This window comes from Microtus ochrogaster, chromosome 6 (assembly GCF_000317375.1).
Source record: "Microtus ochrogaster isolate Prairie Vole_2 chromosome 6, MicOch1.0, whole genome shotgun sequence".
Taxonomy (NCBI): Eukaryota; Metazoa; Chordata; class Mammalia; order Rodentia; family Cricetidae; genus Microtus; species Microtus ochrogaster.
The window spans coordinates 29,833,930-29,848,063 of NC_022013.1; the positions used below are offsets into that span (position 1 = coordinate 29,833,930).

Genomic DNA, 14,134 nt, shown 5'->3' on the forward strand with positions numbered 1-14,134 from the left:
TTTTTAATCTCAAAATATTTTGAATATATTGAACCTGTTAGTAAGCCAAAATAATTACTATGTGTTTACCATAGTTGATATAAGTTTCTTATGGTTTTTAAATTTGGGAAAGCTATCATTATTTAAAAACTTAATGTAAAACATGAAATATACTTCTTGTTAAATTATGTATATATATGTATGTATATATATGTGTCTGTAAGCCACATGTCATTAATTTGTAGTAGTTATAATGTTGACTCAAACTTGTGCATTTATGAGAACAGCTCAATGTTTTTTGGCCTCCTGAGTTAGAAGTACTTTTACCTGTGAATATAATAAATTAGAAGTAAAAAACATGTTAATAAGATAGCCTTTCGTAGTGAGCATCATTGGTTATTGGATTTTTCTGGGATTAGAAAAGTGTCACAGGCTTGCTGAGGTGTCTCCATCTTTGTCCTTCAAAGTTGGTGCACTTTCGTGTTAGTTATCCCTCCCCATATTTCCTCATCTGCCCTGCCCTCCTCTTTCCCACCGTGTTTAGTTAGTTCTGTCCCATTGTTCTCTTTCCCTCTTCATCACTGTATTCCCGATCTCTTTCTCCCACGGCTTTTATATTTCCTATGGCTAGTCCAAATGAAATGAACATATCTAAAGTTTTCAATCTACTATCCACGTATGAGAGAAAACAGGAGATGTTTATTGTCCTGACTAAAAAGCAAGTTGGGGAAGAAAGGGTTTATTTGACTTATACTTCCATATCCATAGTCCGTTCCTGAAGGAAGTCAGGGCAGGGACCCAAACCAGGCAGGATCCTAGAGGTAGGAGGTCATGGAGGGGGGCTGCTTACTACCTTGTTTCCTATGGCTTGCTTAGCCTGCTTTCTTCTAGAATCCTGGACCACTAGCCTATGGATGACACCACACACCATGGTGAGGTGGGCAAGAAGTGCCCACTCTTGGCTAGGGAGCTATTGGTAAATTATAGCCTCCTACGGAAGGAAATTCAATTTCTTTAAAGGGTATGACTCTTGATAGGTGGACCACTCTGTCCAAGGCAAACCCCGCCCCCAGGAATATTTAGGTTACACATACTGAACTGAATGTTTTTTAAAAAGTAAAAAAAAATGAACACAACGTTGTATAGGTATGGTGTGAGAGTGGATCTGGGAAGAGTTGGGGTTAATATGATCAAAATATGTTATATTACATTCTCAAAGGATTATTAAACTATTATTAAAAATAGTTTCATGGAATGTGGCTACATTGTTTATTCAGTGTTCAGCAATGGAAACACATATATACATTTAGCATTATACAGAATGGTCATGTTGTACTTGCATGTTTAGGAATATAAATATATGTATGCAACAACAATTAATGAAAAAAGAGGCCATAAATTAATTTTACAAAGATTGAAGTGTATATGAAAAAGTTTGGAAGGAAAAAAGGGAAGGGAAAAATGATGTAATTATATTGTTATCTCAAAAGATAAAAGAAATAATGTAATATTGTAAAAATTGTTTACTACAGCACTGTGTTGCTCTAATATTCTAAGATGCCATCGTTATATAGATGATCTCTCCAAGTGAAAACTGTAGGAATTATGTTAGAAACTAGTAGGACGGTATCCAGATCATCTCTCATCAGGTAAATATATGTGGTGTGTTTGCAGGAAGGGAAGTTATCTTACTAGGTGTTGGAGTGGGCACAGGAAGCGGTCCCCTGAGCATGGCAGTGCCATAGAACTAAGAACAAAAAGTGGGTGTCTTTTTTCTACACCACTGAAATTTAAGATCAAGATGTGAAATGGTGATCTCTGAAAGAAAAATAACGTGTTGATGGGGTGACTGTGACAGTTAGGAATCCAAATATTCTCTGATTTCCATGTAAAACGGTCAATATGGAAGTGTTTATTAGCTGAAAAATGTGTTACATATTTCTAAAACTTATTACCTTGAAGCAATACTTGGTAGATTTTATCCTTTTTTGTTTTGTTTATTTTGCTTTTGCTTTTTGTTTTTCGAGACAGGGTTTCTCTGTGTAGCTCTGACTGTCTTGGAACTTGAGGCTGCCTCAAACTTACCAAGATCCACCTGCCTCTGCTTCCCAAGTGCTGGAATTAAAGGAGTGCACCACCACTGCCCACCATACACATAGAATGTACCAGAAAAAAGTTTGAGATAATATAAACATTATACAAACATATAATATACATTCTACACATATTTAAAACTTAGATTTAAATAGTTATTTTTGTGGAAAAGCTCTGGGGAAGGAACGTTAAGAGTGTCTACAGAGCTACTCAATTTCTCAGACTTTTACATTTGTGACTAGGCACCCAGTTTGGTGAGAGAGGAGCTGTTCTTTTGGCTGTGACTAGAGACTGAAGAAGCTTTAAGGAGTGTTTGCAGTCAGACTAGTAAAGCCTTTGATTGGAATTCTTGTTCTTACTACAGCTAAGACTTACTGAGGAACTTGACAAAATCCTTTCACCAGCAAGTCACAGAGCATCCAGAGAGATCTACAGAAGAAAATACAAATCATTTATATTTGTGACATAGAATATTTGCACTGTGACATTTATGTTTCAGTCTTACTTCCTCATGACCAAAGGTATATTTACATATTGCTGTACAGTTTATCAAATTAAGGGATGACTATTATCAGTATTTAAATTTGAAAAATACTTGGATATTTTTAAAGTAGTTCATAAGAGCTCTGATGACTGTAATATTCTCCTATGCAGAAATACCATACATGATTAATCAGACAATGATCAATTTTATTTTTACTTTCCTGATAAGTTGGTTCTGCACACATGCTACTAAAATCACGTGTTGCTTTTCTCCTAGAATTATCTTATCGTATTATTTGGCAGTTAATATGTTTTTTACTGCTATTTATCTTATTTAAGAACAGTTAAAATTTAGTCCAGTGTAATATTAAAATGATATTTAATTTGAGGCTTGTGTTGTTAGAGTTCTTTCTCTGAAATGTCTGTCCTGATTTAGCAAGATTTCAAAGCTGTTCTTAGATCACTAACTTGTCTTATTGCTTATGTTTAAAATTGCTTTCATATGCTAGCAAAGATTCAAGACATACTCTTCCTCTCTAATTTCATTACCGTAATTTTACAACTATAAAAATGTCGCCAAGGGTTCAAAATGAAATACTCTAACGAGGAAGGCAGATTTATGGTTAAGGCTTTTGTAGCCCTCTTTGCTACCTGTAACTCATGCCCAACTTGAAGGCTTCACACTCTTCCTTTAGACAAATCCCCTAGAAGCAGAATGTTTCAATTTTGCACATTTTGTGTCAATTTTCTAGCGGACAAGTAGCCTCTAGTCATGAGAGGTTTTCCTAAGGAAAGGCCGGCTCCTTCCTTTTATTTGATTACTATGTGTTAGGTTCCTGCTGATCACTCAGGCTGGTAGCGGTTGTTTGACTGTTTGACAAAAAGCATTTCCTTTCCTTTATTTAACCTTTGACTTTTGAATGTAAAAATTTTATTAGCACTATAGTGGAAGTCCAAGTGTGGCGGAGTCTTCTGACGCCACCAGATGAGCTTCTGATTTGGTGTGTGCATCTGTCTTTTGCCTCTTGTCTTCGTTGGAATTTAGGACATAATCTTAGAATTAAACCTTAGACTCCTGGCTTTGTGAGGAGTAATTTGTTTTATGTTTATATATTTACAAATTTATAACAGTGACACAGTTTGTTGATCAGGCTGCATTTTTACTTTTAAAACATTCAAATGAGAAAGCAGATTCATTTTCCACTTTTGGTTGGCACTTTTAACTTCCTGGCATTCTTATGGTTGGTTAATTAAAAAACGCAAAAAATGTATTTTAAGTATGTTTGGAAGTACAAAAAGATAGGGGAAAATTTAAGTTACTGGTAATTATTTAGATTTTATATGTTTGTGAAGATTGCTTTGAACAAATATTGCTTAGAAATTAGCCTAGAAAATACAAAAAACCAAACAACCCACAAATTAAAACCCATGAGAGTATTTCTTACCCTTGAAAGCACAGATGATTTACAATATTTATTGTATGTGTTACAGTCAAGCAAAAAATTTTAGACAAAATGTTGTTAAAAAAAGGGTTGTCATTTATCTTGCCACAAATTTTGCCACAGAAGTGAAATAGAATCTTATTCCAACCCCGGAGTTCTTTTCTCCCGTTGTGGGCCATCATCAGGTAGGAAGTCAGAGGTAGTACTTGCTGAGCACTTGCTTCCTATCGTGGGTTGTGGATTTAGTTTGCTTAAGGGATCATCAGCCAGGAGACCAAAGGAGAAATAGGCGAGGCGCCTCATTATAGGAAATTGAGGAAAGTGCAGTGTGTTGAACACCGTTGAACACCACAGGGCCCAGAGGAACGCCTCTTGGCCTTAGGCTCTGTTAGAGGGATGTTGTGTGGCTAGAGTCCAGCCCTTAACATTTCTAGAGGAGGAAGATTTTTCAAATATATTATCTGAGATTTAGACACTAGCAGTGTATTAGATTAACCACAACCACAAAACTGCTAGTGTAGAAAACAGAGCCCTGGGTTGGTTGGCTGCAGCTGCAGATAGCCAGTCTGCAGTCTCTGCTCTGCCTGGCTATGGGTTTGCAGCATAAATGCCTTTGCTTTCTCTTGTTCTTAGGAGCATGTCTGGATCTTTACAGACCAGTTCCACTTAGATAGGAGTGCTGTTTTATTAGAAAGTATGAGTGATTTATTGTAACGAGCAGCTCATCACTGAGAACCCACACATGTCCTCACTTTGTTCGTTGTTATAGTACTTGCTCATGTGTCAGGGAATGATCTTGCGGAAGTCTGAGTGTCCTTTTATTTCAGAAATATAATGTGAACACAGAGAACTCCTTTGGACTTGACTTATGTGCAGGGTGATAAGTATGGATCTATTTGCAGCCATCTACTTTGACTAGCACCATTTGTTGATGATGCTATCTTTTGTTCAATGTATATTTCTGGCTTCTTTATTTAAAAAAAAATCAGGTGTGCATAGGTATGTGGATTCATTCCTGGGTCTTCAATTCTGCAGTTCGACTCCTTTGATCAACCAGTCTATTTCTGTGCCAGTACCATGTTGCTTTTATTACTATAACTCTGTAGAACTTAAAGTAGGGGATGGTGATGCCGTCCGCAGTTCTTTTTTTATTCAGGGTTATTTTAGCTCTCCTATTTTTCCTTCTTCTTCATATAAAGCAGAAAATTGTCCTCTAAAAATAGTGACGACCTGTGTTGGAATTGTGATAGGGATTGAATTGAAAGGGTGTTGGATTTCGTCAAAGACCTTTTCTGCAGCTAATGAGATGATCGTGTGGTTTTTCTCTTTTGGCTTGTTTATATGATGGAGTACATTTATTAATTTATGTATGTTGAACCATCCCTGAATTTCTGGGATGTGATCACTTGATCATGAATGATCTTCTTGGTGTGTTCTTGGATTTGGCTTTCAAGTATTATATTGAGTATTTTTGCATTTATGTTCATAAGTGAAATTTGTGGGGCCTTTATGTGTTTTAGGTATAATGGTAACTGTGGTCTTGAAGCAAATTTGGGCCATGTTCCTCTGTTTATCTTTTGTGCAATAAATTAAGGATTATTAACATTAACTTTTCTTTGAAACTCTGGTAGAATTCTGCACTACTGGCCCTGGGCTCTTTTTGATTGGGAGACCTTTAATACTGCTTCTATTTTAATAGGGGTTGTAGGTCATTTTACATTGTTTATCTGATCTTGATTTAACATTTTTAGGTGTTTTTCTATCTGTTCCATTAGTCTGTGTCTTTTGGCAGAAGGTAGGGTAGGGATGGTTTGAAACCTTTGATACGGAGAGTTTTTAAAGAGCAGCGTATGTTGATTCCTGTTATTTGTTGTGATGTGTCTCCCCCACCTTTTGATTTGCTATTCTGAAATTATTTCATCCCATGTTTTCTTGGGCTTGGTTACCTTCTTTAGCCTGAAGTTTTACTTCTAGCTCCTTCTGTAGGGCTGGATTTATAGATAGATACTGTTTAAATTTGGTTTTATCTTGGAATGCCTTTCTTCCTCTATCTATTGTGATTGAACATTTTCCTGACTATAATAATCTGATCTGGTCTCTGTGGTCTCTTAGAATGTAGAACATCTGTCTAGAAGGTAGTGAGATGTCTCTGTCAGTTCTAGAACTTTGGAAGTTGCTTACAATGCATGTCCTGTTAATTTAGGTAATATTATATCTTTCTGGGATCTTTGAAGAGTTGAATACAAATAGTTATAGTTAGAATTTTTCTTTCTTTTTTCTTTTTTTTTGTAGTTTTGGAGCCTCTCCTAGAACTAGCTCTTGTAGATCAGGCTGGCCTCAAACTCACAGAGATCCTCCTGCCTCTGCAGTTTTCCTCAGTTATGATAAAAGATAAATTATATATAAAACATTAGACTCACAAAAAATATTGTAACTGTAATTCTTGCTTGGTATCTATTCTGTTATATATAATTTTACTATGTTAAAGTTAAATCCTTTTTATTTAAAGAGAAAAGAGGAAATGATGTGGGATGCCCTTCTGTCTATATGTTTCTTTTATTAGTTGATGAATATAGCTGTTTTTGCCCATGACTTAGCAGAGTAAAGCCAGGTGGGATAGCTGAACAGAAATATATAGAGAAAGTAGGCAGAGTCAAGGAGACACCATGTAGCTGCCAAAGGAAATAGATGCAAGAAACTTACTGGTAGGCCACAGCTTCGTGGTGATACACAATTAGTAGAAATGGGTTAATTTAGGATATAGTAACTAGTTAGGGATACACTTAAGCTATTGGCCAAACAGTGTTGTAATTAATATAGTTTCTGTGTGATTATTTGGGACTGGGTGGCCGGAAAATGAGGGAGCAATCTCCGTTTACACAGACCCTTCTGACTTTTGGAGTCTCACCTGAGAAGTCGGGTGTTACCCTAATAGGTCTTTATATTTGGCTTGGTCCTTTTCCCTTGCACCCTTTTAAAATTATTATACAGATCTTGCCTCAAGTTTATTTGCAAAAATAGCATAGGGCACTGGCCTCCTAATATTTCTATTGTGTGTATTGATATACTATTGTGTGTAGGTGTGTCACATCAATCTGTCTTCACATTGGCAAATGGAAACCTTTCTATGGGGCCTTCACAAAGAACTCAGACACCTTTGTGAGCCTGAACTGGAGCTGAGGCCATTGCCTTGGTTTGAGCCTTGGGCTTTGTTTGACATAGTCTATGCCCTTGGCTGTGTAGTTTAGAATCTGCTTCCCAAACTTGGGGTGAGCAATGAAAGCAAGAAGGCTAGGTTTGTGGTTGCACTTAACCACCTTGGGCTTCACAAGGGCCTTAATGGTCTCTCCATGTGCACTCAGTGCCTTTGTATTGTTTGCCTACTTCTTCAGACCTTTCCTGTTGTGCTTCATGGCAAAGCATATGTTCCTTGGGAACCTGGAGTCAAAACCCTTTCAAGTTATCAGTTGACCTCAGCAGATCTTGCCTGCTGGACCTGGGATCTGAGGATCTGAAAGAATTGGGCGGCTACAGTCTAATGCTGTAGACAGCCTTTCTTCTGTGTCAGTGCACTTTATGTACGTGAATGAAACAAAGAAAATGACAACCTAAGGAAGGTTGCTTGAGTTCAGAAAGACATGATCAGACAAACATGTAAATAAGCCCCAGTCAGCATGCACCTTAAGAGAATCCTATCTTTGTGGCAGAGTTTCTTGATGCCATTTTGGGACTGGTTGTATGTGGTGTGGTTCTTAGTCTTGGCCATATCTGCAGGGTAACCCATAGCTCCTGGGACCAGAAGAGAAAGGCCACCCCTTGCAACTTTTAATAGCCCTTTCCCAGCCAGGCGGTGGTGGCACACGCCTTTAATCCCAGCACCCGGGAGGCAGAGGCAGGCGGATCTTTGTGAGTTCAAGACCAGCCTGGTCTACAGAGCTAGTTCCAGGATAGGCTCCAAAACCACAGAGAAACCCTGTCTCGAAAAACCAAAAAAAAAAAAAAAAAAAAATAGCCCTTTCCCCCTAGTTGTTTTTGTTTGGTTTGTATGTTTTGTGTTTCAAGTAAATGCTGATGGGAAATTTTTTTCTGGTCCAGTCTATTTGGTGTTCTGTATGCTTCTTGTACCTTGATATGCTTGTCTTTCTTGTTGTTAGGAAATTTTCTTCTATAATTTTATTAAAAAAAGGTTTGTGTGTGTGTGTCTTTGACCTGGATTTCTTCCCCTTCCTCTCTTCCTATTATTTGTAGATTTCATCTTTTCATTGTGCCCCAGGATTCCTGGGTGTTTTGTGACTGGATTTGGAGGAGGGGGCAGGGAGTAGAGAAGATTTGTAGTTGGCACACTTGCTTCTCTGTCAGGTGTGACGTGAGGAACAAATGACTTCAGATGAATACTGAGTAGAAAAACCATGACGGGAAACACGTTACACTGAATTGTTTAAAAGCTGTAATATGAAGGATTATTATTGTATCTTTTTTTAATAAGGCATAGTTGAATTGCTATCTAAAAACTAGGGCTTGATTTTCACATCCATAAATGATTTCAGAGGTATCACGAATATGTGCAGAGTTTTCTAGGTTCCCACACAAAGCATCAACATGCCTACTGTGAGCCTGTCCAATGTTTGCTCGCAGGCTAATTCCTTGTCAAACTGGGTCCTAAACCTTTGGGCACCTTAGGCCCTGGACTTCTCTGTTCTTTGTGGTCTCTATTGTGTTTCCCTTGCCCCTGCATTCTTTCATGGTTTCCCTTATCTCCCTGAAGCCAGGAGGAGGATTCGTGAATCCTGGAATTACTGAGCATGCTGTTACTCTGCCCTTACACTTGGCCTCCTTCCTTCTGCTTGAAAAGCCTTCACCGTCTCACTTGCAGGGTCTGTATTGAGGAATTTGGTGACACTTGTAGATGGTCCTCTTGTGTCTTATCTCTTTGTCTTCTTGGAAATACCTTTTTCTTTTTCTTTTTTTTTCTATTCCTATCCTTGAGTTTCACAGGAAACTGAAGGTGGCTTCCTCATCTCCTGCGTCATCCCACCTTCAATCAGAAGACTCAAGTCTGCAGAAGGGGAGCTATTTTGCTAATATTGTAAGAAATGTTCCCTTTTCTTTGTTTTGGGAGCTGCCTGATTCAGGCTGGTGCTGTGGTATTTTTTCCTCCTTTTAGCTCTTCATTTGTCTTTTTATTCTAGTTTCCAGGAAATTTTCTTACACTGTTCTCTGTCTTATCATGTTTTGAGATTTTTTCCCCCCTCATCTTCTAGAATTTCTGAAAACTCTTCTCCCCCACCCCAAGATGTTTTTATTGTGGTGGTGGCTCTTGGACTGTAGAGTGTGTGTGGAGGTCGTAGGGTAGCTTTGTGGATTCAGTTCTCTAGCCAACAGTGTATGATGCCAGGAACTGAACTAAGGTTCCCACATGCTATCTCCTTCCCTCTTTCTTGTTTTCCAATAGTTACTTTTTAAAGTTTAGCTTGTTAGCACACTCTTTTATTCATTGCCTGAAGGGACAAAGGCTCTTTAAAATTCTCTTCTGTGGCATAGTCTGTTTTTTCCATTTGTTTATTATAAACATACATTTGTCTTCATGTGTCTCGTGCTTCAGCTATTTAAAAACCACCATTACTGTGTATAAGTAAAGTGCAGAAGTGTGGGCATGTGCCTGTCATCAGAGGGCAGCTTTCTGGGGAGTCACTTCTGTTCCTTCTTACGTGGGTTCCAGGAGTTGAGTTTATACTATCATGCGTGCATGGAAAGTGCTTTAAGTGGGCACTGAGCTATCTCATTGACCCTAGGCTGTTCATTTGTATTAAAAGAGAAAGTAATAAACTGAATTAGAAAATAAGTGTAGTCTAAATAGTAAGACTGCTTGAAAATAAGTAAATAAATAATAAGAGCAAATAACAAGCAAATACATAAGTAAAGAATAGTTTTACATAGCAAAATAAATTTTAAATCCTAATTGGTTTTGTCATTGAAAATGTTTTATGTGCATATTTTTAGAGTAGGCCTTATTTTCAATGATGGTTACATAGTTTCTGAACAATTAATTGTATAAATGGTTCTGTTGCATTATGTATCAGCTGGGAAGTATTTATAAAGAGATTCAAATGTGTGCTGTATACTGTATAAGTCAATGATAGACCACTCTACAGTAGTGGCCCTGTGACATTGCCAACATCTTAATTTATATAAATGTACTTTGGAACACTCACATGAAGGACACATTTCTTAAGGTCTCACTTCTCTCCAGTAAAGTGACATGTGTCTGCAGTTGGACATAGATTTATAGTTAGCTTGTGGATACCCTTTTGCAGAGCTGGCTTTGACACAGGATTAAGTCCTTTTGCAGATGCCACTGACTTAAGGTGGAAGCATATATAACTAATATTACTATAACAATAGTCATGCATTTTCTGGAATTAGTAAAGAAAACATGGGCTAAGTTCTTTTCTCCAGGATCAATGTGTTTTAAAGAATATCAATTCAGTTTTCATTTTCCTGCTTATTTATTAGTCATAAACTCCAGGTATTTTACATACCCGTAAATTCTCCTTCCAGTTATTTGCCGTGGTTTGAAGTGTACTATAAGCTTCTCAACACTCTGGCAGATTACTTGGCGAAGGAACTGGTAAGCTGACTTTTTTTCTATTGCTTTATTGTGTTTAAATATACATAGCATAGAAGGAGCAGTGTTGTCATTTCAAAGATTATAATTTTTTTAATCACGCACATTGTTTTTAATCACCAATACAACATACCTGAACAAACCCAAGTACTTCACTCATTAAAACATAGCTTGCCATTTACTTTTCTTCTCTTCCTTGGCACCCGCCACGATATCTATATTTGCCTTCTTAACAGAAGGGCCCCACACAGGTGGACCCACCAATGTTTGTCCTTGCTTATTTCTTTTAATGTAATATGTTCAAGGTTCCACTGCTGTGCCTTCTCCTAGAATCCTCTACCTTTTAAAAGCTGGTGGATCGTTGATTGCATGAGTTACACTACAAGTTATTTATTCATTCATCTTTTAGTGGACGTTTAAGCTGCATCTACCTTGTATGTATTGTGAGTAAGACATCTGAACAAAGATGGTTGTTCAGCTTTCTCTCTCATTAGACCCATTCATAGTTAGTGGTAGAGAGCTTTACCAGGCACATATAAAGCTCCAAGTTCAAACAAAACAGCCTGTTTTGGTAGTTACATTCAGTTGTTTTTAAGATATGTCTGGAGGTGTAAATACTGAAAATTGGGATAATTCTGTGTTTCATTATTTAAGGAAAGATCATACATGCTATTTTCTGCTGTTTTTTTTTTTTTACCATTTTACATTTCTATTAGTAATTCACAAGGATATTTTTAATTATTTGCTTCCTATGTATTTTAATTATTAAATGATTCTTTCTTTGTTTCAGGAAGATGATTTGAATGAAACTCTCAAATCACTCTATAACCACCCAGTACCGAAGGCAAACACACCTGTCAACTTGAGTGTGGTATGTACTTTATACCTTCTTTTTGGAGACAATCCAGAATGCATTTGCCAAGTCACCCTGTTTCCAGGAAAATTTCAATGTTTGTGTTAGCCTTGCTTAGTGCTAATGTCAACTTGTGACATGGGGTGATTCATATAACTTGTATTGCATATTATTATAGCTGTTAAATTGAAGAAAAGCTAGTATGTGCTGACAGTAGGCAAATCTGTGGGAATATTTTGGTTGTAAGGAACACTGGATTTCAAAATGAAATCCATACATAATAAAATCATATACCCACATGTACACACACATACATGCACACACACTCAAAACCTCTCCTGAAATGAGGCATGCTTCAGAAGAGAAAGTTGCATAGTAACATGAAAAATGAAGATCCTGCTAAAATGTCCTGTCTTTCCTTACATGGGAACATACTTTCCAGGTTAGTTATGAAACCCTGGAATGTGACCAGCATTCGTGTGAGCAACAAGCTTATGGTGGCAATTTTCTGCTGAGACTTTCAGCGAACTTTGCCTCTTTTATATATTTAGGTTGATATGCCAGGATTTGTATTATGGGGACTTGTAAATATCCAAAGTTGTAGATAACGCTGGAGGTTTCATTCATATCTTTTGTTAATTTTTTAAATAAAATAGATTTATTTAATGATACTTTCACCTTTTCTTGCAAATATGTTGTTTTTTTTTTCTTTTTCAAAAGAGAAGAAAAAATTAATAGGGGAAGAAAACCTTAGAGGAAATTTAGCTTTAATCTTTGTTCATATGAGGCTTTTTGAAGTTTTGAGTGATAATGAAATTGCTATTCTCATATTCTTTCTTTGGAAATAATGTCTTCATGCCTGTTATGCCCTGCACTGCACGGATAGCTGTGCTCTCTTACTCCATTCTGAAATCCCAGTGTTTGCACTCCCATTCAGTTTCTTGGCAGGTCTACTTAAAAGATTCCCCTCCTTCTAGTTCTGTCTTCTAAAGCCGTCAGAGTAAACACTTCCTTAAACTCTTATTCTCTGTTTAAAAAATTGTAACTCTTTACTTTGTAACTTAAAAAAATTTAGTGGTTCCCTAGACATTAGGTGTTCTAGGCCCCCACTCCATCATGGAGACCTCTGCCCTTAAAATTTTGTTTTCATTTATATTTTTCATACACTGTATTTGATCAAATTTTTCCTTCTCCCAACTCCTCCCAGATCCTCTCCCACCTTCCTATATTTCCAATTTTATGTTCTTTCTGTCAGAAACAATAACAACAACAAAACCTGAACCAACCAACAAACAAACAGCACAAGTATAACAACCACAACGAACCCCAAACAAAATAAAACACTCCCAAAAGAAATCCATGGAGTTCATGTATGTTGGTCAACTACAGCTAGGCATGAGGACCACCCTAAAGGGTGGTTGGTGTACCCAGTGTCACTCCATTGGAGAAAACTAATTTTCTTCTTTCTGGTAGATATCAGTTGCAAAAAAAGCTTCTTGGTTAGAGGTGGGACTTCGAGTCCATTTCCCTCTCTCAGTGCTGGGTCTTATCTGGCTTGAACCTGTGTAGGCCTTGTGCATGCTGACACAGTCTCTGAGTTCATATGTGCATGAGTCATGCTGGGTATGGAAGACAGTGTTTCCTCGGAGTCATCCATCCATCATGTCTTACTGTACAATCTTTCTGCTTCCTCTGCCTCATAGACCCGTGAGCATTGCAGGGAGGGCTTTGATAACTGCATTCCGTCTAGGACTGAGTGTTCCAAAGTCTCTCGTTTTATGCACATTGTCCAGTTGTAGGTCTCTGTGTCACTTTCCCACTTATTGCAAGAAGAATCTTCCTTGATGAGGGTCAAGTGAGGTTCTAATCTATGGTTATATCAATATGTCATTAGGAATTATTTTATTGCTAAGATCTTTTTGCAGAATAATAGTTTTAGGTTTTCCCTAAGGAAAACCATGCCATATGAGATGGATCCCTTCCTCACACTGCTGAAGTAGCCAAGAACCTTTAAACAATTTTTTTTTTTTTGAGACAGAGTAGTGCCTTCTGGCCGTGAGCCTTACTGTGTTGCTTTGACTGGCGTCCAATTTGTAATCCTTTTGTCTCAGCCTCCCAAGTAGCTACCATATCTGCCTGTAACTCCCCATTTTATACAGACAGTTTCCAAATTTTTGGCTTAGACTTTCAGGGTCATCCTCTTAGCTTTACTCCAAGTTTTTCTTTTCTTTCTCACTATTTTATTCCACTCTTGTTGTGTGACATTTTATTCTTTTGTTTTTTGGGAAGTCCTGCCACCCAGCTCCCAAATAAATCACACACACAGAAGTTTGTTCTTAGTAATGAATGCCCAGCCTTAGCTTGGCTTGTGTCTTACTAGCTTTTCTTAAATTATCCTGACTACCTTTTGCCTCTGGGTTTTTTGTTTATTTGTTTGTTTTTTTGACACAGGTAGACCAGGCTGGCCTCGTACTCACAGAGATTCACCTGCCTCTGCCTTCCAAGTGCTGGGATTAAAGGTGTGTGCCACCACCGCCCATCTTTCCCTATTTCTATATCTTCTTTTCTTTTCTTTTCTTTTCTTTTCTTTTCTTTTCTTTTCTTTTCTTTTCTTTTCTTTTCTTTTCTTTTCTTTTCTTTTCTTTCCTTTCCTTTCCT

The 14,134-nt window shown here is 37.4% G+C and overlaps 1 protein-coding gene across 2 annotated transcripts in view; it reads left to right on the top strand.

The window, feature by feature from the left end:
- Dennd1b (DENN domain containing 1B) overlaps positions 1–14,134 on the top strand; it is a 211,429-nt gene that overhangs the window by 77,397 nt on the left and 119,898 nt on the right. For both annotated transcript variants that reach the window (XM_005348448.1, XM_005348449.3), the window contains exons 6-7: positions 10,557–10,626; positions 11,414–11,494. In XM_005348448.1, coding sequence (XP_005348505.1) covers positions 10,557–10,626; positions 11,414–11,494 — 151 coding nt within the window. The remainder of the gene's footprint in view (positions 1–10,556; positions 10,627–11,413; positions 11,495–14,134) is intronic.